Below are 27,962 nucleotides of genomic sequence, written 5' to 3'. Positions count from 1 at the left end.
ATTGACTAGGCCCGGCCCAAAGCAATCGGCGTGCGGAAACTCGACAACAACAGCAATAACGCATGAGTGTCACAAGACTTTAATTGAATTTGTGGCTCATGATACTATACCATCCAAATTATAGCAATAGCACTGATGTTGACAAGATGTTGTGTTAAAAGCATATTATCCTAGATTAACTTGAATACTCATATAGCAGGGGTCTCAAACTCAAATTGTTGCGGGGCCGTTTCTGTGATTGACACCTCCTAGGAGGGCCATATTAACCTTCAAGCGCAAGAAAGCGCAACATTTCAGAAAATATACTTTCCTTTGCATTATTTCTCATTTCTCATCATTCTCGATGCTGTTGAGAGCGCGGCTCATGGTTGCATAGCAACGACAGACGCCACTGGAGCGAAAGCGCAAGAAGGAGAATGCGGCGCGGCCGCTTATGTGACGCGATATGTGAATGCCCTCATAGAACGGCGACTTTTTCTTTGCATATCAGACCGGTAGCAACTAGAGAAAAATAATAATAATTTAGCGGGCCGGATTATGTTTTATTTTTGAGATCAGTTGCGGGCCGGGTAGAGGGGGTGGGCGGGCCGGCAGTTGAGACCACTGATCTAACGTCTTTGCTGTTGGTTTCTTCCTACTCTTTCACTTCTTCTTCTTACTTGGCGGCCACGGCCAGTGTAGCTGGCATCCAACTTAAAGGTGCATTGCTGCCACCTAAAGTACTGGAGTGTGAAACAGATTAGTGGGGGGAAAAAAAACAGGTGATGACCATGTGAGAGGCGGGTGGTGGGCCGGCCCGCCGGCCGTTCTGTGATTCTCCAGATCACACAGATGGCCAGTCCGCCCCTGGTTGCGTTCGCCCGGCGAGAGTCGGTGGGAAAAAATAAGTGCATGGATGGACCTTCATCAATTGGCGAACGCCGAGAAAGCACCGCGCCTACATTGGAGGCATCGACCTCGACAATGGATTGTCTCTCGGGATCAGGCGTTATTAGTATGGGAGCTGTGGTAAACAGCTCCTTGAGTTTATCAAATGCGAGTTGCGTGGATTCGGTCCAAACGAGACGTGTCTTAGATAAGGTGAGAGCAGTCAAAGGCGCGTTAATACGACTGAAATTAGAGATAAATCGGTGATAAAAGTTAGCAAACTTCCGTCTTCCATTCATCCCCCTCCTTAATACGAACCAAATGGTTAAAAAAAAGCGTTACGAAGATCAAGCTTTGTGAAAACCTTAGCTCCCTGTAAGACTTCAAAAGCCGATGACATAAGAGGCAAGGGATAACGGTTCTTGACTGTTATGTGATTTAGCCCTCGATAGTCTATACAGGGACACAAGGACCCATCCTTCTTTTTCATGAAGAAGAACTCCATGCCGGCGAGCGAAGAGGACGGGACAATGGTACCAGCAGCGAGACTCTCAGTGAGATATTTTTCGAGAGCTTTGCGTTCAGGTGCGGATAACAAATACAACCGGCCGCGAGGAGGGGTGGTACCGGGAAGAAATAGCCAAGACAGTCAACGAAGACACACAACAACTGCGGACGCGAACAAGTGCGAGCGCCGACAGAAATGACAAACAGCTAAAACAAATAAGCAATGAAGGCAGGGGGAAAGGGAGAAAACAAGAGGAAAATCAAACCCGGCTCATGAAAACATCAAACATCGCTGCCATATTGGCGGGCAACTTGCCACAACTTAGATGTCCTTAAGATTATATTAAGAAGTACTAAAGAAGAATGGAAATGTACTTTCTTTCCACCTGTGGTTGCAATCAAAATTATTCAACCCCCCGGAGACTAATAATTTACAAAAGTAAGCTTTTCTAAAGATACAGAGTTTTTTTGTTGTTGTTGTTGTTTTTGCATCTATAACAGTTTAGTGGCAAATTAAAAGTGATAATGTCAATATATAATTTAATGCTATTATTGGATTGTTGTGTAATACAGCTATGTCATGATTATTCAACCCCTATTCAATGCTGCTGCCACTTATTTGTATATGGTTGAAAATTGTGTTAAAATACAATTAAGCCTTTGGAAACTCTGTAACAAAACTCAATTAGCTTGTGCTGTTACACATACATACATTTATCCCATGCATATGCTAAAGTTGCGAATATGGCCAAGTCAACAGAGCTCTCACAAAAGCTATAGAGAACAAATTGTTTTATTACATTAGAAAGTCTTTGGCAACAAGTAGATTTCCAAAACACTAAAACTTCCTAGAAACACAGCTGGCAGCCTTATTCATAAGTTTACAAATTTGTTGTACCAGAAAAACTTTAAGGGTGTTGAAGAAAAAGCACAATATGAATAAGGGGATCAGAGCAACTGAGAACAACCCTCAATTTACTACCAAGACTTGTAAGATGACCTGATGAAACATTGCACATGGCTTGTTGATCAAAACGGATGAGTTGATTCTTTCATCTTGTGAGCCTTCACATGCAAAATGATCCATTCAGTTGTTAAAATCTGTCAGAGAATCATGTATATTCCATAAATATCTGACATGGTATTGAAAGTTTGTAATGTCTGCTAAATTGACCTGCCATTGTAATGAAATAGGAATCACAATCAACCCATCAAGATATATGGAGTTTGTCTAGCACAATCACTACCATTTTTGAACATGGAGGAATGTCACAACCCTAAACAGCAAAAGCAGTACTGTACATTTGTATTCATACAGTACATTCATTTCTGTAAAAATTTTAAACTGAAAATTCACATGCAGTTGTGATGTTGTGGAAGAGCAATAGGAAGATAGATTGTATGTGATTTAAGAATGTTTGAATTATATAAGAATATGTATGTGGTGGTGGTTATGTTAGGGGAAAACATAATAGAGTGTAAAAATGAAGAAGCAACTGAATTTTCACTTTACGTGTATATTTCTACAAAAATAAATGCACTGTATAAATACAAATGCTTTATTTTCCCTTTGTGTTGACGTTTAATTTTTTACCTACTGATACATATTATTAGGAAAAATAATGATTGCACATGAAGGCTTCTCTCATCTTTGGAAAGAAGCAGATTGGCCTTGGAAAATATATATCTTGCCTCTGATAAAGTTGGCAAGGAGCTGTTGACCATCACTTGGCAGGTTGCCACAATTAGAGACGGGTGAAAAAAGAAACTAATTGTGATAAACTGGGGGTGAATCTTACCAGAGAGTTAAGTCATGTGGTTATTGCAAAATAACAGATAAGAAAATTGTATAATAGCAACCTGACCAGAGACGAACCCAGATGTTCTGCAGGCATTTTAAATATTAACTTCTGGAACTCTGCCTCTTGAGCTTCATTTGCAAGGATGAGATGACTTTTCTCCACAACCATAGATAGATAGGTACATAAACACATACATACACATACGTACATACCATGTGGTCACTGTCCATAGGTAATTTCCGCTGTTATCTGGAGTATGTTAATAAGGAAAGGGCAGTTAAGTGTTTGAATAGGAGGAGCTTCACATTCTGCTGGCTTGATCTTACGAAGAGCATTTCAGTGTTTATGCACAAAGATACCGCTAAAAGGTAAGCTTCATAGGCGATATAAATAACTTTAATCATGAATTTTAATGTTATTATGTATGTATTTACCTTTTAACAAACTTATTGCATTTAATGATGAACTAAAAATGCATTAATTCATTCAGTCAGTCATTCTTTCGGTTTCATTTCTAGTTAAACCAGCATCTGACAGAACGTCAGCCCTGTTTGCTAATATTGATTGGTCCACCCTGAGCTCCATCTGCGATATGTTAAAAATTATGTTAACGTAAACATCTTACAGTGTTAAAAATGTATTAATTTATGTTGACATGTGCATTAATTAAATAATTGTTCACTGTTATAGTCTAAGATAACAGTTAAGTCAAAACTTCTTTGAGAGTAAAAAACTGAACGACAGCCATTTTTTTAGCGTTATTAAACTGAAATGATGAAAATGATTAGTCAATACTGCTGCCTTTAATTGGCTATGTGTATATAAAGATAATAATAGCCTAAATGATTGACTAAATTATAAGAATCAATAAAAAATTAACAACAAAGTAAATTTGTACCTGTTGTACGTAAAAGATCTGTAATTTATTTTTGCATGTCTTTTTGTCTTGTCTTAAAGATGAAGAAAAGGCTGGGAAATCTAAGCTTGGACTCCCTCACTTCTGATTTAACAAAAGAGCAAAGAAAGCAGCTCTGTGGCTTGCTGGGGAATGTTGAACTGACTCTTCTCTACAAAGCTTCTCTTCATGGATATCATGCTTCTGCCTTCCACCAGCGATGTGACCATCAGGGTCCAACATTACTAGTGGCCTACAACCGTTCAGGCTATATCTTTGGTGGATACACTAGTGTAGATTATACTCAAAGTTACCATAATATTACAGATGAGAGCGCTTTTCTGTTCAGCTTTCAAGGTGTTCAGCGTTCAAATCCTCTCTGCATCAAAGTTAACAGTGGACATACTGCACGTTATGATGATGCTGGAGGACCCAACTTTGGCCAACAGTTGTACTTTTGCTACAACGACCAACCAGTTGTGTATAATCAAAGTGTGAATGCATTTTCTAATAGAGCAGTGGTTAATGCATTCAATTTCAGTCCTGCAACACTACATGGGAACGACACTCAACTAACTGAATGTGAGGTGTACAAAGTGGAACAGAGTAAGTAAATTATCAGAAGAAAAAAAAGTTTGTTTATTGTAGCTGAAACACACATGTAGTTGTGTACAGTAAATTATATAAGTTCAGAGTCCGGTATCTTAAAATGTACTGCTGTTAACAATAGTTGTATAATAAAACTTCCTCAGAAAAAGATCCTCAGATCAGTGCCAAGGTGAAGCCATGGAGGAATGTTCAGTGGACAGCAAAGTAAGTTTTCACTCAGTGTTATTTTGCTGCTGATTTCATACAGTATAGTGTAACAATTCAGTTGTGATTTCTGTTGTAGACGAAGAGACGAGCTCATGAAAATGATCAGGAATTATAAACCCATGATGACGTCTGTGAGTCGGGTCAGAATCCTAATGATCGGTCCTGTAGGTGCAGGAAAATCCAGTTTCTTCAACTCCATCAACTCCATCTTCATGGGCCGCATAACCAGTAAAGCCATGTCAGGATCTGCAGGCACTAGCCTCACCACACAGGTACAGATTCAACCGGATTCACAGTGTTTCCTACAGAAGTCTCTCTTCAGGTTGAGGAGCAGCTCTTCAGCTCTTGATGTGTTTCTCTTCTTGGTTGGTAGTTTCGCACATACCCAGTGAAAGACGGTCGTGAGGGAAAGCCACTGCCGTTTGTGTTGTGTGACACCATGGGACTCGAGGAGCAATCGGGTGCAGGACTGGATATTGAGGACATCAGCAGCATTCTTCAAGGTCACGTACCAGACCGCTATAAAGTAAGTGCACTTGTCTTCACAATGAAGATTGAAGCAGGAATGATAAAATGTTTGTTTCATGCTAAATTCTTTGAATTCAGTTCAACCCCACATCATCATTTCAACCAGATGAGCAAAAGGCCTCCAAACCTGCATCTCTACAGGAGAAGATCCACTGTGTGGTGTACGTGATAGACGCCACCAAAATCTCCCTCATGTCTGACAAACTAGAGGGAAAACTTGCTGACATACGCAGAAAAGTGAACTCACTGGGTAAGTGAACAACATTTATAAATAACAGTTATATTAAAGATTAATTTTAATCTAGTGACTAACACTAATACTTGCAGTTTTTTGCATAACTCTTGTCTTATGCCATGACTGACTAATAGTTATTTACACATTTTCAGGCATTCCCCAGATGGTTTTGATGGCAAAAGTAGATGAAGCATGTCCTGATGTGGAAGAGGATCTTCAAAATGTTTATATCACTTCCTACATCAAGACGAAGGTGAGACATGCCCTGCGTTCGATTCAGAAGGGCTCATCCCTCTGCCCTAATCCCTTCAAAGGGTTTACTTTCTGGAGTGAGAGCTTCGAAGGGATGAAGGTTTTTAGGAACGCACTTTTACGTCATCTAACAAGACAATCAAGGAGGCGGCTTTGTCGCACATTTTGTACGCTGGTTGACCCCACAAAAAACACCCTCTGAATGATAGATTGTGCAAGCTGCATCTTTTGTTTAACGTTAGTTTATTTATTTGTTTTTGGTTTATCGCACCAAGGCCTTTTACGTTAAATATCATGTATACTGTGTCTATTTATTTGAAACATTTGAATGGACTGATAAAGCTGTAAAGTATTTTTGTTGAAGTACAATGTCGTTTTGACCATAATAATGTACCAAATCTAACTCGTAAATATTACAGTACAGTACAGTACATTTATAGGTAAAATCGAACTTCGAGCCTCCTGTACCCATGCCAAACAACTTCCCTGTGCAAAGGCTCATGAGGGCCCGTAGTGTCCATCAGTTGTAGCCTTCAAAAGCACTTCAGTTTGGAACAATAGGGCAGCCATGATTGTTTTCAGTGCCCTGAAGAGGGTGAAATATCCTGTTTGAAGCACACTGATAGTCACATGATCACATGAACATTTTCTTAAAAGATAACCGCTCCACAACGTTAAACCAATATGCTTAAACAAAAAAATTCTTTTTTTTTCTGTTCTGCATTCCTTCTCTGCTCTACCTGGTTTCCTAATCTAGTTTTCCTAGCATTGTATACTATAAACATTGTTGGCTCTGTGACAAATTATGTTCCTCTATTGTTAGTCACTTTGGATAGAAACGTCTGCTAAATGCATAAATGTGACTGAGGTGTTGTTTGTCTTTGCAGGTTCAGGAGGTGAGCTCTCGGTTGGGTGTGCCGGTGTCTTGTGTGTTACCGGTGAAGAACTACAGTCAGGAGCTGGAGCTGGAGCTCAACTGTGACGTCCTGCTTCTCACCGCTCTACAGCAGATGCTCAACTTTGCAGACGACTATTTGGATGATGCTGGTCCTGTTTAGGACAATCTTATAAAGTGCTACTAGAGTTTTTTCCCCCTTTGTAGCTGATTTAATGTTATATTTGTGTGTAATCTTATATTGGTTTGCTATTTGTACTACTTATTATAGATGTATATCTCTAGATAACCACAATAAGTCATTTTAAGAATATTCTGTTCTGTTTGTCTTCTTTCAGAATCATATATACCCATTCAAGAAAATGATAGGAAGTGCAAACAAAGTTATCAATTAAGCATGTTATATTGTTGTGCCACAATAGTTAAAAGTATAATACTAATGACAAGTTAGTACTGCAAATAAAGAGAAATACACTCTAAAAACTGTATAAGCATAAAATGTTTCTTTCGATAAATGGGAAATTTGTGATTCTGTTTGAAAGTTTTGTTCAGAAACTTAATAAAAATACAAATTAATAATTTATATACATTTTTATGACTAAATTACTTTTATTTCTGTGTAGAAAAATATATTTAATTAAATATACTTTATGTAATGATAAAATGATAGCCTATATATTGTCATTTTGGAACAAGTGAATGATAAAAGCCTCTCTTGAACTACAGTCATGATGTTGCATATTTACTAGGGATGTCCCGATCACGTTTTTTTGCCCTCGAGTCCGAGTCATTTGATTTTGAGTATCTGCCGATACCGAGTCCCGATCCGATACTTCTATAATAGCCTACATAAAAAAGAATAAAGAGCGAAAAAACAGATCCAGGAACAGTGCTTTTCCGGTTTTTCAGGTAGCCTATCCAACAGTAATCAAATAGTAATCAAATATAAAATATCACTGCATATTATCTTTACATGTGTAACATAAATAAAGATTAATCATTATTGAAGTTACAAAAACTATTCAGGCAAGAGCAGTGAGTGATTTCTTTGTTATTTGTTGTTTGATTTAACATTAAAAACAGGCAGCAGAAATAGTTGTTTTCCCTTTAAGACATGCACGATCCAGTACATACTGTTCCACATGCGCTGTCTTTCTCGACTAATATACGTTCACTTAAGACATAACCGACTATGTTTGCTAGGATACTCGCTAGGACGGGCATGTTGACATAATTTTTGTATGAATGTGGCCGCCGAAGCGCAAGACTTGAAAGAGAACTCAGTATTTGCGCGCTGACTGGAATAAGCTGACAAATCTTCTCACAGCGCGTGCGAGTTCTCTTTCGCGTCTTGTTCTCGAAGGTTTAAATCAGCAAGGCTTAAATGAGTTAGTTTAAACACAGACAGCAACGTGTGCTGTTCAGGTCTCACCTGCGCTCGCGCGCAATCAACACCCGGGTGATGACGGCGTAAATGACTGGACATTAGAGCAGACGGCACTCGCAGTTAACAGTTTACAAAGAGTGACTGTTTTGTCCATGCTTTCTGATTATCGTTGTAACGTTTTGTGCATCTATCGACTGAAACATACATTATCTGAACTCTTTCTGTTTTCCACGTTGCTATTTTAAACAAACCATATTAACCAATAGATGCGTCGTCATTCGAGATGGACCGCAGTGCAAGTACGGTCCGTAAGTGGAGAACCGTATGGTTCGATTTTTTACCGAGAACCGTTGCACCCCTAATACATATATATCCGAGTCCTGATCGGGAGGTAACGTCCGATTCCGATCGAGTCTGAAACCACATGATCGGGCCCGATTTCCGATCACATGATCGGATCTGGACATCCCTAATATTTACCTGCATGCTTAAACAGACATTTAATATTTACTAACTTTACTGAAACCCAATCACAAAACTGAATAAGCTAGAAAAAAATTACAGGGGCAAATGTGGGAGATTTGTGGTAAATCCCTAGTGCTATTGCTGTCTCACAAGGTGTCTACTACCCAACTTAATCTTACAGCTGCCATAGACATATAAATAATGCCTAAATGGCCACTGGATCGTACGTCAAATGTTGCCGCCATATTGGCGGGCAACTTGCCACAACACAGTTGAGTACACTTAGATGTCCTAAGAAGTACTAAAGAAGATTTTTTAGCATATTAAGTACAAAATTAGAGTGTGAAAATAGAGCACTTTAATTACATTATGGAAATGTACTTTTTTTCCACCTGGGGTTTCAATCAAAATGATTCAACCCCCCAGAGACTAATAATTTACAAATCTGTATCTTTTCTACAGTTAAGTGGCAAATTAGAAGTGATAATGTCAATATATAATCTAATGCTTTTGAGTTGTTGGATTGTTGTGTAATACAGCTATGTCATGATTATTCAACCCCTATTCAATGCTGCTGTCACTTATTTGTAATGGTATGGTACAAATTTATGTTAAAACATAATTAATTGGAAATTCTATAACAAAACTCTGCTGTTACACATACATACATTTATCCCATGCATGTGCTAAAGTTGCAAATATGGCCAAGTCAACAGAGCTCTCACAAAAGCTATAGAGAACAAATTGTTTTATTACATTAGAAAGTCTTTGGCAACAAGTAGATTTCCAAAACACTAAAACTTCCTAGAAACACAGCTGGCAGGACTGGAATATGCTAAAATTCATTTGGATAGACATGTGGAGTTCTGGAAGAATGTTTTATGGAGTGATGTGACCAAACTAGAATTTTTTGGACCCCTGGATCAGCGGTATGTCTGGTGCAAAAAAAGGTAAAGCTAATGAGAAGAAGCCCAGCAAACAAAATTATGTTCTACACCATCTCCATGGTCAAACATAGAGGTTGTCCAGTCATGTTATGGGGGTGCTTTCCTGTTGCAGAAGGACATGAATAAGTAAGAACTTGAATAAGGCACAAGAACAAACCTTTTCTGGAAGCTCAAGTTTGGTTGAGCTTCTGCTTATGTTCGCTGATCAATGTTTATAGGTGAGTAAAAGCCTAAATTAAATCTTTTCATCATAAAAAGCAGAAAATTTGGACTAAACCACTCAATTCATATGGATAATTTTTTACGATCTCTTTATGATCTTTTTGAAGTGTCAAAGTGTTTGTTGCAAAGGCAGTCAATGGAGAGACAGAAATCTCTCAGATTTCATTAAAAAGATTATCATTTGTCTTCCGAAGATGAGCGAAAGTCTTACAAGTTTGGAATGACATGAAGTGATTAATTAATGAATTAATTAGCATTTTGGGGTGAACTAACCCTTTAATTTTATAAAGTGATGAGAATACTTTTTTTTGTGGGAAAAAACAAAACTAAAATAATGACTTTATTTACCAATCTTTTCTCTTCCATGTCCGTCTCCTATGTGGTTGAAGTAATAAACAGTGCAGCGCTTCCAGGTTCTACGTCAGAACGCTGATTCAATATTTGCAGGCTCCTGCGTCAGCATCACACTCATGCATCGAGCTGCTCACGTGAACAGCGTCCGCCTATAGTGAGCCTGCGTTCGGATGTAAACATGGAAGCGCTGCACTGTGCTTATCAACTTAACTGCATAGGAAACTGACATGGAAGTGAAGAGATTGTTGAATAAAGTCATTTTTTGTTGTAGGATCATCCATGAACAAAGCCCACCAAATGAGCACAACGCCACATTCCAAAGATTACAGCTGAATCCCCTCAGAACCATTAGTGAGCCATAAAAAAGAGACCGCTCTCCCATGTCTGCTTAATTTCAAACCAGGGTTTGTATTAACAGAGCTGACCAATAAAGAAGACCCTCCTTTGTTCCACAAACTTTAAGACCAGATGACTAAGCAACACCTTTTGACAGTAATGCATAAATCTACAACGTTATCAGGAAACAGAGACTTGCGGAGAAGCCCCAAGGCACAAATCACCACAAATCACAGTGACATTCTCCAAGAAACCTCCTCTGCCCAGCTATAGCTGCATTTCAAAGACATTCCAGAGTTTCTCTTAAACCAGCAGAAACTCTCAAAATTGTTGCTAATAATATGAATTAATCACCAGTAGGTGCCTTGTATGCACGTCCTGATATTGCTAAGTTAGATGCATTCCTGGGTCAACATATTTTGTTGATTTTGGAACAAAATTCTAGTCTGAAAATTTAGTCTTAACCCTATTCCTACCCGGGCTCCCATGATCCTTTGCACAGGGAAGCTGTTTGACGTCACAGAATGGGTACAGGAGGTTAGGAGTTCGATTTTACCTATAAATGTATGTATAGTATTTTTCTATACTACTGTAATATTTATACGATTAGATTTGGTACATTATTATGGTCAAAACAACATTGTACTTCAACAAAAATACTTTACAGCTCCCTTTATCAGTCCATTCAAATGTTTAAAATACATAGACATTATACATGGTGCAATAAACCTAAAATTAATAAATAAACTAAAAGTTAAACAAAGGGCGCAGCTTGCGCAATCTACTACTCTTTGATTGTCTCATTAAGATGACGCTGAAGTGCGTTCCAAAAGAATAGTTTTTATTGACCCCTACACGCTTCATCCCTTCGAAGCTCTCTCTGGAGGGTAAACCCTTTGAAGGGATTAGGGCATAGGGATGAGCCCTTCCGAATGGAACGCAGGGTCAATCTGTAAACTTGTCCCTCAAATCTGATTGGTTGATTTGAATGCTGTTCCAGGATCAACAAAAATGTTGACCCAGGAACATGTTGAACTCAGCAATATCAGGTTATGGTGCCACGGGACATAGCGTATGTATCACGTGCAACTCTTAATAAGCAAACAAACTAAGGCTGAATTGCTAGTATGTTAATTCTCTCAGGTTGCGATCAAAGAAATAATGTTTAACGCTATACAATTGGGACTCCATTCATCCTCTGTAATCTCACAATATCACAATTTCCCTGTCACTTTATGAATGAATATGTGTGTTTTAGTTAGATTAGTTTGTGTGTTCAATAAAGTCGTGTTGATTTTTACATTTACAAGTGTCTTGTGCTGTGAGCTTACAAATTACTGCCTTCGTGGCCGTTCACATATCGCGTCTAAAAACGCATGTGCGACTGCGCCGCTTTCTCCTTCTTTCCAAAGCGCTTGCGCTCCCGTGGCGTATTTCGTTGCTATGCAACCGTTTCAGCAAGTGATAAATTGTTTTCTAGCCCTTGCGTTAGCTTTACTACTAGATATATTTATGGAGACGAGATATAAAAACCACCTTGTACACTACAGCAATGATCATTGTTCAGTTGAGCTTTTGATGTTTTGTTACAGAAAGGCCGAAGCGGATTGGTTGGTTCTTGTCACATGACCTGCGGTGCACTTGCGACATTCTGAAAAGTTGAGAATTTTTCATCTTGATGCGTCTAGAAAATGCACCGCATGCGTGTCGCAACCATAGACTGTAAAAAAAGATGGACGACGCGACGTCGCTTCCTTCCATTGTAATGAACTGAAGCCAAAATGGCCGACCGAATGGGCGCTGACATGTTACGCAATACGTAAGTTTGGAGCCTGGGCATGCGCAGAAGGAACCGTCAGTGGAGCCGGAGGCGGAGTCGCGATATCAAACTTCCGCCCAGACGACTGCGTCATCATTCATGTATTTTAAATAGACTATAAAAATTATATACAATTTAAAATTCTACCTATAAAATAATAGGCTATTCTATTTCTAGAGCAATAATACTTTTAAAACAGCAAATTCAGTAGATAAAATCAATATAATATGCCACTAGAAACAACTCTAAATCGTCAGAAACGGTCCTGCCATTTTAAATCAAGTTCAACTAATGTTACAGGAGATCGATTGCTGTAATTAGAGTAAGCTATCATTAGTTTTGTCCTGCTAATTATTATTTTATACCCATAAAAATAATAAGTAACTGCCAGATAACGATCACCTGCTTTTTCCCGACATTGTTAACATTAGGTGTGTTATCTTAACTAATAACATTTATTAATTAGCTTATAACACCCATATTTAATGTTACAGAAAAAGGTTCAGTGATCCGTCAGATCCTGTAGGTCGGTTAGTACAGTTTACTGCTGAACAACTCATTTTGTTGGTGTTAAATAACAAAGAAATCGAAAATTAACAGTTAGTTAATACATCTTCAATCTCCCCTCGAAGCTCCGACAGTCCTCAGACAAGCTGAGCTGTCAATCAAGTTCGAATCATGACGACACGCCCCGTTTTTATAGCATCAAATTGCTAGCTAAAATCTAAATCATCACAAAAACGAACAATTGAATATATATCAGTGTGATAACAACTACCTTAAATGACCAAAACCATTTTTCATAAAGTTTTATTTGAAGCAGAATTTATTTTTAAGTTTTCACTGAAGTCTCATTCGACTGCATTGAGAGGGCGGGGTTTATGACCTGTACTGCATCCAGCCTCCAGGGGGCGATCAAAGAGCCCGTGGCTTCACTTTTCAGAACGTATGAGACACACCCGGTCGCAACTGTTGCTTCCATTTTGAGCGCACCTGCGTGGCTACATTTGAAATAACAAATTAGAGCACAAAAGGTGTGATAGCCTATGTGAACAGCTCCTTAAACTGTCGATTTTTGTTACCTTGCTCATTATCCATAATCATAACTTTTATATTATTGTCGTTGGCCACAGGATATTCTGTCCAGAATTGGTAAAATACTCCAATCTCAATTTATTGGTGGACAAATACTTGTTAAAGTGTTAAATATTAATTCTGTATCATTTACATATTCGGTTCTTATGCTGCGTTCACGTCACCTCGTATTAACCGGAATCTTGAGATAACAACACGTGACGTTTTATTCGGAGCTGTTCACGTCCTTTTGGTACTTGGACTGGGGATTTTGCGTTTCCATGGCAACATTATCAACGCCTAAATGAATCTACAGTGGTCAGGTGGTACAGCGGTCACGTGGTACATGTGGGAGCTTTCAGAAAACTCCCAGCTTACAATTACGAGCTCTACGAGGCCACGTGAACGCACCTTTATTCAATGTAATTAACTAGTTTTGGGTAGCAATTGGGCGGGTTTTGTTGTGAAAATCTGGCAACCCTGGCAGTGATGTACTTTTGCTTCAAAACACGTGATGCACAAACGCAGCAGAGTCTGCAAAGCATAACAAGAGACGGCGTTTCGTTCACATCATGCTACCAAGGTGAGCTTCTTATTAGACATAGATAAAGCTAGATATTACAAAGGTATTAAATAATCTATACAAAATATATTATACATTTTGATTGTGGACAATGCAAACAATTTTATAGTAATGCTATCGATTTCAAACTAGAAAGCAATGTCTGAGACAAGGCTTACATTTTAACAAACGGTTATTGGATTACAGTAATGAAAAGAACAAAATTCCGTGCTTTATTTAATTTATTATTATTTTCAATTTGGCACTTTTCAGTTTCACTAAAACAGATTTTTACATTTTACATGAATACAATTTTTACATGCATCTTTGATGTCCATATATAAATAATCCATCCAGGATTTTTAAAAAGGGGCCATTACAAAGAGGCCCAAATGATAAATTCTTTATATTATTATGTTATTTAGCTAATGTTTGTCTTTTTGTCTCAGCTTAAAGATGAAAAAATGTTTGGGAAAGCACAACATGGACTTGCACGCTTCTGATTTAACAGAAGAGCAAAGAAAGCAGCTCCGTTCCTTGCTGGGGAATGTTGAACTGACTCTTCTCTACAAAGCTTCTTTTCATGGACATCATGCTTCTACCTTCCACCAGCAATGTGACCGTCAGGGTCCAACATTACATGTTGCCTACAACTATTTAGGCTACATCTTTGGTGGATACACTAGTGTAGATTATACTCAAAGTGGCCGGCAAATTACGGATAAGGAAGCTTTCCTGTTCAGCATTAAAGATAAAGTCTTTATCTGCATCAAAATTAACAGTGGACATTATGTACGTTTTGATAATGCTAAAGGGCCCAATTTTGGCCAACAGTTGTACTTGTGCTACAACAATCAACCTGTTGTGAATTATCAAAAAGGGAATGCATTCAGTTGTGATGCTAAAACACTGTATGGGGACGACACTGAGCTGAGTGATTTTGAGGTGTACAAAGTCGAACACAGTAAGTCAGTCGTCTGAAAAAGTTTATCACTTATTGTATGTAGGTATGTACAATAAATGATATAAATTTAGGAGTCTCTTAACCATGTAAAGTCTGACATATGAAATAATAGTATGAAAAAAGATGTAAAAAAAAATGTGCTATTTATGAGATATTAAGTATAGCAGCATATAAATATCAGTTGTCACTCTGTATCTCCCAATAATATGTCTTATGATGATATTTAAATGCTTAGTTTTATGGTCAAAGCTTTTGATTGTGGTGGGCAAAACATAATGCAAGTAAATAATGATTGAAAGATGAACAAATAAAACGTTCCTTAAAAGCCTGATGTATAATTTTTTATATAAACACATTTTAACATTTTAAAAATTTGATAATCAAGTAAAGCTAAGTTGCTTCAATTCAGTAAAGGTTTATAATTATTCTTGCGATTACTTTATAAACAAAAGTAAATATTTCACAACAAAAACTACAGGTGTACCACAACCTGAATGGGGATGTTTTTATAATTATACTGAAAGTTCTTTACTTGATAGAAGTATGAACTATCAATCGGACAACAGAAGTACATGTAGTAGATTGTGTTCAAGTTTTGATCATGTTCATAATTTAGAAATTTGCATATCAAATTATATAGTACAGTAGGCTTTATAGGGTTAAAATGTCATTTTAATATTACTGAAAGGATGTTCTAATGCTAATCTTTATTCAATATTTCCCAGTCCTTCAGGTCAAGGAGAAACCATGGAGGAATGTTCTGTGGACAGCTGAGTATGTTTCCTCTAAATATTCTTATCACAGTGTTGCAGATTTTACATAATAATCTCCACTATTAAAGTTGTGATTTCTTTTGTAGTCAAAGAGCAGAGCTCATTGAAAAGATCAGGAATCAGAAACCCCTGATAACATCTGTCAGCCGATCTCAAATCCTAATGATCGGTCCTGTAGGTGCTGGAAAATCCAGTTTCTTCAACTCCATCAACTCCATCTTCATGGGCCACATGACCAGTAAAGCCATGCCAGGATCTGCAGGCACTAGCCTCACCACACAGGTACAGATTCAACCGGATTCACAGTGTTTCCTACAGAAGTCTCTCTTCAGGTTGAGGAGCAGCTCTTCAGCTCTTGATGGGTTTCTCTTCTTGGTTGGTAGTTTCGCACATACCCAGTGAAAGACGGTCGTGAGGGAAAGCCACTGCCGTTTGTGTTGTGTGACACCATGGGACTCGAGGAGCAATCGGGTGCAGGACTGGATATTGAGGACATCAGCAGCATTCTTCAAGGTCACGTACCAGACCGCTATAAAGTAAGTGCACTTGGGGTACGTCTGCATTAATCCAGATACATTTGAAAATGGCATTTACGTTTCGAAGTGCTTTCTGTCCACACAAGCGTTTTCTTGTCCACACTGAAATGTCAGAAAATGTTACAATCATCTTACTGCGTATGTTTCAAATGTAATAAATGCTCACTGAGATGATACCAGAAGACCAAAATAATATAGCCATAATAATACAGTTTGCTATTTTTCTGGCACGATCGTTTTATTAGCATAATATCTCACCACTTACTCGCGTGTCCAGGTTGCACTCAGTTGCCATTGCGCTTATGTTTTGCCACAGGGCAGCAACTGCAAGTAGATTTTCTGTCATCTTTACAGGAATGTAATATGAAGATTGTACCAAGTAACATTTATCTTTAGCAACTCTGAAAGTGAGTAGCACATAGCAGGAACGTACTGGTAAACCGCAATATCTATCGGTACAATGTGTCACATGACTAAACATGCATTATCATTTTCAAATACTTCAGTTTTCACAGTCAACACTACAACATGAAAACAGCGTTTTTAAATTCATCCACTATGGAGAGCATCTTAAGAATTATCAGTTTTCGCAGGACAAAACGCCATCTCAGTGTAGAAGGAAGGCCAAAATGTAGAGAAAAAGATGCATTTTCAAATGTATCCGGTTTATTTTAGATGTAGCCTTATACACACACTTATCTTAGATTCAGATTAAAGTTTTTCAGTTAACTTAACATTGAATTATTTGATTCAGTTCAACCCCATTACACCGTTTCAACCGGATGAGCAAAAGGCCTCCAAACCTGCATCTCTACAGGAGAAGATCCACTGTGTGGTGTACATGATAGACGCCACCAAAATCTCCCTCATGTCTTACAAACTAGAGGGAAAACTTGCTGCCATACGCAGAAAAGTGAACTCACTGGGTAAGCAAGGTAACATTTTTAGATTTATGTTGCATAACTCTTATGGCAAATTTTCCATGTCTAACTAATGCTTATTTACATATTTTATTTTTCAGGCATTCCCCAGATGGTTTTAATGACAAAAGTAGATAAAGCATGCTCTCTAGTGGAGGAAGATCTTCAAAGCCTTTATGTCAGTTCCTACATCAAGACGAAGGTGAGACATGGTCACATGATCACATGAACTGTTCCCTCAGGACTCAGAGTGACTGAGATGTTGTTTGTCTCTGCAGGTTCAGGAGGTGAGCTCTCGGTTGGGTGTGCCGGTGTCTTGTGTGTTACCGGTGAAGAACTACAGTCAGGAGCTGGAGCTGGAGCTCAACTGTGACGTCCTGCTTCTCACCGCTCTACAGCAGATGCTCAACTTTGCAGACGACTATCTGGATGAGGTTTGTCCTGTGGTGGACAAACCCAAATAAAGTGCGGTGTATTATAGATCGGGATATTTACCTCTTGATTAGTACAATAAGACATCTTAAGTTAGAAGATTATTTTGTTCTGTTTGCCTGATCTTTTGTAGTCATAGAAAATCCATTCAAGAAAATGCAAATAAGGAATTGTACTTCTATAAGTTTCATGTTTTTGTTAGTTGTTTGTTGACTTGTTCTACGATCAGGTTTATAGGTTATAGTAATACTAGAATGATGTGTTAGGACTGCAAATTAGCAGAAAAAAACATGGAGAAATTAGTATGCTTAAACTGTATAAAGACTATATATAAAAAACACTTATTTTGATTAATCATTTTTTATTATGTGCTTTAAGCTTGAAAGTGTCTGTGCAAGATGAAAATAAAAATTAATTATATGCATTTCTTAGACTTGTTTCTTTATATGAAAATATATATTAGTGAAATATATTTTTAAATTTCTAATTAAATGTTTTTGGTTTTTTTTCCCAAACAAAACATCCTTTGGAAGACAACCAAATGTATGTATAAATAGGCTATGAAGTTGCTTATTTACCTACATGCTAAATCTGACATTTTATTTTTTTTTATACTTTACAGAAACCCAATCATATATGGAATGAGCTGGAAAAAAATACTGACAAATGTAGTAAATGTTATCTCTAGTGCTGTTTCTGTCTCACTAGGTGTCTATGCGTATTTCTGATCAATTATCAGGATAATAATGAGGAGAAGGTAATTCATTATTTCTTTCCAAGTGAAAGTGGACTGTGAAAGGTAAGCTAGAGGCAACATAAATATTACAGACAAAATTATTTCTCATTATTATGACTTAAAGATATAATTTTTATATAAATATATAATATATATATATATATATATATATATATATATATAATATTTTCTGTCCGCCAGAGGTCGCAAGAGGCATACTCAAAACAAAGGCGTAGCTTGATGACGCCAAGTTTGAGAGCGGAATAAATGTGTGGTGTTGATAAATTATATGTAATTAATTTTAAAACGCATTGTATGATGGAGGAAATGCTGTATTACTGTTACTAAAAATAAAGCTGCATCTGATTATGCTATCGTTAGCTACTTGACAAAATAGTGTTTTTCATGGTAAAGCTTGGTAGGCTACTCGAAAAAAATCAAGAAAAGTAATTTAAACAAGACTAAATGTGTTGAGCTATATAACAACAATTAGTTTTCTGTCTATAAATATATCAAAACAGCTGTTCCCTTGTCTGTTAACGTGTAATTTATTAAAGCTTCTTTGGTGTTTCCATGGTTTCTACAAAATAAAACCGGAAACCGAGGATAACGCGGGTATGACGCAATTGACAGGCGACTCCTCACACGTCCCGGAGCCTTGGTTAAAATAACACTGCCCAGTGGTTTTTGGATATTTTACTGCAAAATTCTTACTTTTTTCTTTTTTTTTTACTTAACATTTACTTTCCGCCACAGTTATCGTATTGGGCTAAAACTTACTTACTGACTTGCTCATACAGGGTATATCAACTTACCCAAAGTTTTTAGATGATTTTTGTACTTTTTTGGTATTTTGTTACACTTGTGGTTTGTTGTCCGGCCTACAAAAACTTATAAGTGGATGCTTTCCAAAAGAAAATGATATATTATCGATTTGTTTTTGTTTTGAAATTTATTCATCGAACTAAATGGAACAACTCAAAACCCAATTTTGTTCATTTTCAAACAGTTTTTAAACGTTATTTAGAATATAAGGTTAATAAATAAATAAAAATATCGAAAAGCAGAAAGAACTGTATCTCTGCTAAATGAATTTAACATGTTTGTGATGTCCTTTAATTTTTAGTTCATTTTTTGTTTATTTTAATTATTGTTGTTTCAAATGTATACTTGCAAAATGTGAAAATGTATTCCTGCTGAATAATAATATTACTACTACTACTACTACTACTACTACTACTACTACTACTACTAAATAAATAAGCTCTGTTCTGCTGCCACCATGTTTCCAACACCTGGCCCCACTTTGACGCAATGATTGACAGGGTGCACTGGGGAACATCTTGGTTGAACATGTTTTGTAATACATTTTCATTTAACAACTTGTAAAACATTAAAATATGTTTAAATTATATGTTAAAAATATTGTTGGAAATGGTCAATGTAAATTATATTAGGCTACTGCATTTGAATGATCATTTTGCGCCAAACGTTGCACATTTGGCATTGAAGATGTAATCTTAAAATACAGAAATGCATTGCTATTTTACAGATTGCATCGCCATTTTGCATATTACATTTTAAACTGAAAATGCTTCCGTTATGAGCCGGTTATGTTAAGGCAGGTAACACACACGCAAAAAAATTAAGCAGAGAGTACAGCAGAACTCCTATTTCCAGGTTTCAGTTCAACAAACACAAAATCACAAGAGCTTAATGAAAAAAGTAGATTCTTTTCAGTCAACATGTGAAATGTCATAGGCTATGTTTGTTTCTCAAAGTCATAAGTGGGGATAACAAAACTTTGGGAGGGGACAAGGCCAAAATAATAAACAACAGATCAATCTTCCTAAAAGGGGTTTGAAAATAACTTACCTAGAAAAGATAAGAAACCCTCCCAAAAATACATTTCCAATAAACGGGGAAACAGGTATACTCATAAATAAAAGTTGGCATCCCCCTCCCCACCAAAGATATGAAAAAGATAAGTTTTAGATTGAGAACACTTAATGTGAGCCACCAACTCACTTCCACTAAACACTTCAATACACAACTAGTGATCAACAAACAACTCTCTCTGAGAGAGTAGGTCAGTAGATCAATCATTAAACCATTTTACTCAATTAAGTTGGTTCATTCAGGAACAAACAAGGTGTTTAAATTAACTGAACTTTGAACACCATCTTACGAGCCTCAACAGGTGAGCATTCCGAGGTAAGCTGAATCTGACGCTTTGCCTCATAGACATCATTATTTTCAACATTTTTGGTCACAGCATAATTAGTTTTGATGCTACGAGTCAATTTCGATGACTTTGCAATAATTATAAAATTTTACAAATAGTAGGCTAATATTGAGAAGTGAGTAAGCCGTGTAATTAAGGAAAGATATGGAATACAAATTAAGGAAGCCTAAAAGCCCGACATGGAGTGAATAAATACAGTAAAGATATAGAGAGACATTTTACCCCTAAAAAAGTCAGTAAGACTGCTTTCTCTTCGCGACTCTAAGTGGGGGTTTATTAGTTTAGTTTACATTTTTCGCTAACGTTAGCTTCACCTGAGTGGGGCCAAACAAGCAGTAACCGATGTCACGTGCTTAACGTTAGATGTGCAATCAAAATTGATGTTTTTTAGCTTTTAGTATGAATATGTTAGCCTTAATGTTATGAATAAGTTGGTGTGTTCCAAAACAATGACACAATTCGCATTTAGGGGATATAAGCATTCAAAACTTACAGTCTCTCACTTCCGCTAAAATGGATCACGGATTTTCATGACATCACATCGCACTTCAGCTTCTCATCAAATCTTCTGTCCAATCAAATGCTCTCTAGAAACTGAAGTCCCGCCCCCTCCTACACTATCAACAGACACTGAAGCCTCAGCAGAAACTGGTAATTTGTTCACACATTTACTAGTTTCTACATGGTGAATGCCATATAGTGCACTATATCGAAAATAGGGAACGATTCAGACAGTGTAAATATGCTTTCCTTTGATGCAAATGAAGTCCATTTTCATGCTAGTGTACCGTGAACCGCCGCAGCGCAAACACAGTCTGCTCCGGCCCAGAGACACGACAGCACAAAGCAGATCATATCTGCGAGATCATAGGAGGAGAAATGGTTAGATATTAAAAGGAAACAGAGGTTTTACTGAGTTTAACGGCTCTGGTCGAGCTGTGATATAAATTAAACGCTATTGGCTATTTTTAAAAAGGGGCGGGGCTGTTCGATATATTGCCCTGTCTTCCTGTTTCAGATGAAATTATGTCAACACATTGAATAATGCTGCATGTTCCAAGACACTTCAGCAGGCCTTTAACACGATGCAGATCATTAACACTTCTTCAGCAGCTCTCGCTACAGCAACATCTCGAACCTTGAAAATGGAGACTTTCGAAAAATGCTGCAGACCCTGTTTGGTTTGAAAACGGCGCAGTTGTGTTTCAGTATAAACTGACCAAAACGCTGTAGACGCCATTTTGGTTTGAAAATGCTGGGGTTGTGTTTCAGGCCCCGTTTACACTATGCAAAGATTGCAGTTCAGTCTCCATGTTATATTTTATACAGTCATCAAAGATACACAGTGCGAACAGGGGCAGCCAAGCCATTGTTTTCAAAAGTTTCCGTTTTGGTCAGTTTATACTGAAAGGCGTTTTAAAACCAAAATGTCTGCAGCGTTTTCGAAAGCCTCAGTTTTTGAGGTTCGAAAACGCCAGCATAATGTAAATGACAGGCATATCCGTAGTAAAACGTATGCCTTTTTAAAACGAAAATGCACTAGTGTAAACGGGGCCTCAGTATAAATTGACCAAATGGAGACTTTTGAAAATGGCGTGGCTGCCCAAGTTCGCTCTGCGTAAGCTTGACGACTGTGTAAACAATAACATGGAGACTGAACTGCAATCTTTGCTGGCTTTGTCATTTATAGCAGCCACTGTGCAGTTAAACTTTACATTTTTTTAAATATTGCAGCTGCCTGTATGCGCAAGAGGCAACTGTTTACACTTGTACGCGCATGCTCAGTGTCTAACAACAGAGCAACGGGATTGCTTAGAGGCATTGTTGCCACTAGCTGCTGAAGCGCGGAGAAAATGGCAGACAGCGTACAGCTCACTGAGAGCAGAATGGTAATGCTATGGTAATACGGGACTGTCAATGAGCAGTGTGACATCACTCTGCTTAGAAAATCAAAAGGCATGTCTAATGAGACTGCTTTGGTTAAATTGGGATGTAAAAAAGGAGTGGGTGGATTTTTATCATTGTAGGGTGGTTGTTTTCACACGCTGCCAACATACATTTATGTCCAAACACCATCTAAAAGTGGATTTTGCATAATAGGTACCCTTTAAAACATAATCCCCAGGTTTCACAGACAAAGCTTCGGCTAGTCCAGACTAAAATGCATGTTTGAGCTTTTTTAACTTAAAGAAACTTCAGCTGACATATTTTAAAATATGTCAGTGTCTTTGTTTTGTCTTTTGATAATTAATAGTCTACATTTAGGCTATGAGAAGTCAGATAAAGTGTTAAACATATAGGTTATACATAAAAAAGGCAGTAATTTCACCAATTCTCCTTGCCTGGAAAATCCAGCCTCAACGCTGTACCAGTAGATGAGTCTGGTCGCCATTGAATCAATTCGATTTCTAGGGCAGAGCAAATCCGAGCAAACAGGAAGCGGAGTAAACCAATCAGAGAAGGGCGGATATGATGTTAGCAAAGCGACGAGAGTCAACAGCGAAAAGTAAATAGTTAATGTGTTTTTGGTCATTTAAAACTGAATTCACGGCTGAATAGAACAAACTCTCGGGTCGCGCGTGCGCAATCTTTGTTGATATTGAATGGACTCTCGCCGCACTAGAGTGACGCTGTTTGAGTCACTGAAATAAATGAATCTGATTGCACGGTACGGTTTGGAGTTGACTCGAGGCGCGACGGAGGGCGGACTGACTAGACTGATATATCTTGTAGAACTCAAATTCAATTCCTGGAGGGCCACAGCTCTGCACAGTTTAGCTCCAACTGGCTCCAACTCACACCTGCTTGGAAGTTTCTAGTAATCCTGAAGACCTTGATTAGCTGGATCGGAGGTGTTTGATTAGGGTTGGAGCAAAACTGTGCAGAGCTGTGGCCCTCCAGGAATTGATTTTGAGAACACTGTTGTAGAAGATATATCATTCTGGACTTGCCAGGCAACAATTCACCAGCCGGAAGACTACGCTAGAGTGTGTGGAAATATCGGCTGTCCGATCACACCAATTCCGCTTTCTCTGGTTTCAACGGAAATCTATGGGAGTGTCGCAACTTATTTTCAATGGCTCTGGTAGGCTAAATGTAACGTTCAGTAAATAGCCTACCTTTAATTTAAACTAGTCTATGATCTGGAACTAGTCTTTAACTTTTAACTATTATTGAATTAAGTGTTATTGAATCACAGTGATGAAACAATGATCAATTATCCTTATTATGTTCGTCGTTCTGGTTTCAGTTTCAATTCAGATGCTGTACCAAATTTTGACTCCCCAACAGACTGTTACACCCATCTTTGTGTCTGCTACCTGATTGGCTAATACAGGCCTAGTCCTTACAAAGTTAACCACTGGGGACTGATGGAGGTGTAAATATAACATTCTGGAAAAGCTGAAAAAGAGATAAAAATTTATAAGGTTATGTATGTTGAAAATATTAGGCTACTGTATTAGGTATAAACTACAATGAACAATATTTTTACAGGTTTAATATTGGTTAATGTTCATTTATGAACTTTAGTGGCTATTCCAGAAGGCTACTTAAAAAAAAGAAGAAAAAAGACGAATGTGTAAACAGAGGCCAAATTAATATTAATGTGTTCTTGAAATGTGGATTCCTCATACATCAAGTAATATAGGGAAGACAAACTGACAAACCTTTGTCAACAATATGAAATAAAATATTTTTTTATTTAGTTCTGTTTTTTTTTTTCCCAAAATAAATGATCAGCTAAACAATATGAAACAATGAAAAAGCAAAGTAAACGAATATACATATATTCATATGTTTATATGTATAAATTTATATTATGTCTTTTTGTCTTAATGTTGCATAAGAGATTTGGGGAAGACATGGATCTCATTGCTTCAGATTTACCAGAAGAGCAAAGAAAGCAGCTTTGTGGATTACTGGGGAATGTTGAACTGACTCTTCTCTACAGAGCTTCTGTTCATGGATATAATGCTTCTACCTTCCACCAGCAATGTGACCGTCAGGGTCCAACATTACTTGTGGCCTACTACCGTTCAGGCTACATCTTTGGTGGATACACTAGTGTAGAGTATGCTCAAAGCGGGCAGCATATTAGAGATGTGGAAGCTTTCCTGTTCAGCATCGAAGCTGAAGATGAAGTCCGACACTGCATTAAAGTTAACAGTGGATATACTGCACGTTATGACGACGCTGGAATGCCCAACTTTGGCAATCAGTTGCACTTTTGCTACGAAAATCAACCAGTTGTTTTTAATCAGCGGGGTCAATCATTCAATTTTACTGCTAGTATGTTGTATGGGAACAACGCTGAGCTGACTGAATGTGAGGTGTACAAAGTCAATGAGAGTAAGTCAATCATCAGAAAAAAATGTGTCACTTAAAATTCACTTATTTAGGCTCTATTGTTAACATTAATCCAACATAAGTTCTATAATAATCTTTGTTCAAAATTTTACAGTCATTCAGGTTAGTTTCAAAGAGAAGCCATGGAGGAATATTCTTTGGACAGCTAAGTATGTTGCCACTCAGTGTTATTTCATATTTGCTGATTTCATACAGCAATTAATACTAATAAAGTTGTGATCTGTTTTGTAGACAAAAAGCGGAGTTCATGAAATCTATCAGGAATCATAAACCCCTGATAACATCTGTGTTCGAATCCTAATGATCGGTCCTGTAGGTGCTGGAAAATCCAGTTTCTTTAACTCCATCAACTCTGTCTTCACTGGTCATGTGACTAACAAAGCCATGTCAGGATCTGCAGGCACTAGCCTCACCACACAGGTACAGATTCAACCGGATTCACAGTGTTTCCTACAGAAGTCTCTCTTCAGGTTGAGGAGCAGCTCTTCAGCTCTTGATGTGTTTCTCTTCTTGGTTGGTAGTTTCGCACATACCCAGTGAAAGACGGTCGTGAGGGAAAGCCACTGCCGTTTGTGTTGTGTGACACCATGGGACTCGAGGAGCAATCGGGTGCAGGACTGGATATTGAGGACATCAGCAGCATTCTTCAAGGTCACGTACCAGACCGCTATAAAGTAAGTGTACTTGTCTTCACAATGAATGAAGATTGAAGTATGAATCATAAAATGTTTGTTTCATGCTAAATTCTTCTTTTAATTCAGTTCAACCCCACATCATCATTTCAACCGGATGAGCAAAAGGCCTCCAAACCTGCATCTCTACAAGAGAAGATCCACTGTGTGGTGTACGTGATAGACGCCACCAAAATCTCCCTCATGTCTGACAAACTAGAGGAAAAACTTGCTAGGTGATAGGACCAATGCACACAGCGGTGCGCTGTTTAACGGGTTCGTGTTGAAGAGTGTCTAACAAAGTAATCTTTTCACATGATGTTCTCTCTCTTAAAATTTAAGAGAGTGTAAATGTCAGCAGCATCATATATGTGTAAAGAATGAAGTCTGTCAGGTAAAACAAGAGCTTATTGATGCAGTTCAGTCAGTCTGCTATTTTATTCCAACCGTTACTCCTGATAGGAGGCTTCCGTAAATATTTAGTGTATACGTAGAGTTACGCTTCAACTAAGTTTAATGGTGCAACACAAAAATATTTAGTAGTGCGTAAGTTGTAACTTAGTGCCCATTTACGTCAAAACTAGTCTACGTTGTAACTTGCGCACAGCTGGTGCAACTGGCCCCAGGTGTATAAAATCAAGCACCTAGGCATGCAGACTGTTTCTACAAACATTTGTGAAAGAATGGGTCGCTCTCAGGAGCTCAGTGAAAGCGTGGTACCGTGATAGGTTGCCACCTGTGCAATAATCCATTCGTGAAATTTCCTCACTACTAAATATTCCACGGTCAACTATTAGTGGTATCATAAAGTGGAAGCAATTGGGAACAACAGCAACTCAGACACAAAGTGTTAGGCCACGTAAAATCACAGAGCGGGGTCAGTGCATGCTGAGGCACACAGTGCGCAGAAGTCGCCAACTTTCTCAACAGTCAGTAGCTACAGACCTCCAAACTTTGTGCGGCCTTCAGATTAGCTCAAGAACAGTGTGTAGAGAGCTTCATGGAATGGGTTTCCATGGCCGAGCAGCTGCATCCAAGCCTTACATCACCAAGTGATCACAGTGATCTTTGGGTTCTTCTTTACCTCTCTCACCAAGGCTCTTTTCCCCCTGATAGCTCAGTATGGCCGGACAGCCAGTGCTAGGAAGGGTTCTGGTCATCCCAAACGTCTTCCATTTAAGGATTATGGAGGCCACTGTGCTCTTAGGAACCTTAAGTGCAGCAGAAATTTTTTTGTAACCTTGGCCAGATCTGTGCCTTGCCACAATTCTGTCTCTGAGCTCTTCAGGCAGTTCCTTTGACCTCATGATTCTCATTTGCTCTGACATGCACTGTGAGCTGTAAGGTCTTATATAGACAGGTGTGTGGCTTTCCTAATCAAGTCCAATCAGTATAATCAAACAAATGAAGGTGTAGAACCATCTCAAAGATGATCAGAAGAAATGGACAGCACCTGAGTTAAATATATGAGTGTCACAGCAAAGGGTCTGAATATTTTTTTTTTTAATAAATCTGCAAAAATGTCAACAATTCTGTGTTTTTCTGTCAATATGGGGTGCTATGTATAAATTAATGAGGGAAAAAAAATGAACTTAAATGATTTTAGTAAATGGCTGCAATATAACAAAGAGTGAAAAATTTAAGGGGGTCTGAATACTTTCTGTACCCACTGTATAATTCATTCACATAATTAATCACACTTTAATCAAGCCCCTCTTACCAATTTTATCCTTTATCGTTTTTAACTTTGTAGGTTGCTCCTTGCTGCTCTTCACTATAATGAAAATGCCAATCGTGATTATACAAGCAACCAGAGTGGTGGATCATCAGTCAGAGTGAAATGGCCAAAATACAAGAAAGGGGAACATTCACTTATCTACGTAAAAACAGCACCAACCTACTGTAAGGATAATGTAACCCTCCAATAAATATGGAAAAGATGTAGATCTTCTGTCTAAAAAAGTATTCAGTTAACATGCACATTCCATTATGTATGTTGTTTATGGTAAATGCTGTTAGATTGTTTGATCCCTACTGTGGAAAAATGGCAACTTAAATGAATAATTCACCCAAAAATGAAAATTGTTAATTAAAAAGAATTAAAATTTTTGGATGAACTGACCTTTTAGTCAGTTCATTGGCACGTTCATCGTATTTTTTTGGTCCAAACCAATGCTTATACAAAGAGTTTCTGGTGGTGCGTAGATCAAAAAGATCTTAAGATCAATCAAGAATGAAAGATCCGCACACGAATAAAGTAAAAAAAAAAGCTCCAACGAATTTATTGTCCAGAGGCCATCAAAAGTGCAAAAAGTGCAAGTGCAGATGCAAAATATTTTCGGGATCAACCCTTC

The 27,962-nt window shown here is 37.9% G+C and overlaps 2 protein-coding genes and 1 pseudogene across 2 annotated transcripts; all 3 read left to right on the top strand.

The window, feature by feature from the left end:
- Positions 1 to 3,313: 3,313 nt before the first annotated feature.
- LOC137029127 (interferon-induced protein 44-like) lies at positions 3,314 to 7,311 on the top strand. The gene is made up of 8 exons (XM_067398650.1): positions 3,314 to 3,544; positions 4,134 to 4,677; positions 4,824 to 4,884; positions 4,964 to 5,159; positions 5,261 to 5,413; positions 5,494 to 5,665; positions 5,803 to 5,903; positions 6,790 to 7,311. Exons 2-8 carry the CDS (start codon positions 4,134 to 4,136, stop codon positions 6,958 to 6,960), a joined length of 1,398 nt encoding a protein of 465 aa, XP_067254751.1. The 5' UTR covers positions 3,314 to 3,544; the 3' UTR covers positions 6,961 to 7,311.
- A 6,554-nt stretch (positions 7,312 to 13,865) lies between these two features.
- On the top strand, positions 13,866 to 17,620 carry LOC137028112 (interferon-induced protein 44-like). Its single transcript, XM_067396871.1, has 8 exons — positions 13,866 to 13,984; positions 14,413 to 14,927; positions 15,653 to 15,701; positions 15,787 to 15,982; positions 16,084 to 16,236; positions 16,991 to 17,162; positions 17,258 to 17,358; positions 17,435 to 17,620. Exons 1-8 carry the CDS (start codon positions 13,974 to 13,976, stop codon positions 17,618 to 17,620), a joined length of 1,383 nt encoding a protein of 460 aa, XP_067252972.1. The 5' UTR covers positions 13,866 to 13,973.
- A 6,801-nt stretch (positions 17,621 to 24,421) lies between these two features.
- On the top strand, positions 24,422 to 27,661 carry LOC137029126 (interferon-induced protein 44-like; annotated as a pseudogene).
- The last annotated feature ends 301 nt before the right edge of the window (positions 27,662 to 27,962 follow it).

Source organism: Chanodichthys erythropterus, chromosome 10, assembly GCF_024489055.1.
Source record: "Chanodichthys erythropterus isolate Z2021 chromosome 10, ASM2448905v1, whole genome shotgun sequence".
NCBI classification, from domain to species: domain Eukaryota; kingdom Metazoa; phylum Chordata; class Actinopteri; order Cypriniformes; family Xenocyprididae; genus Chanodichthys; species Chanodichthys erythropterus.
Note: the sequence above shows the minus strand (reverse complement) of the source record. Positions and strands in the feature narration are given on the sequence as shown.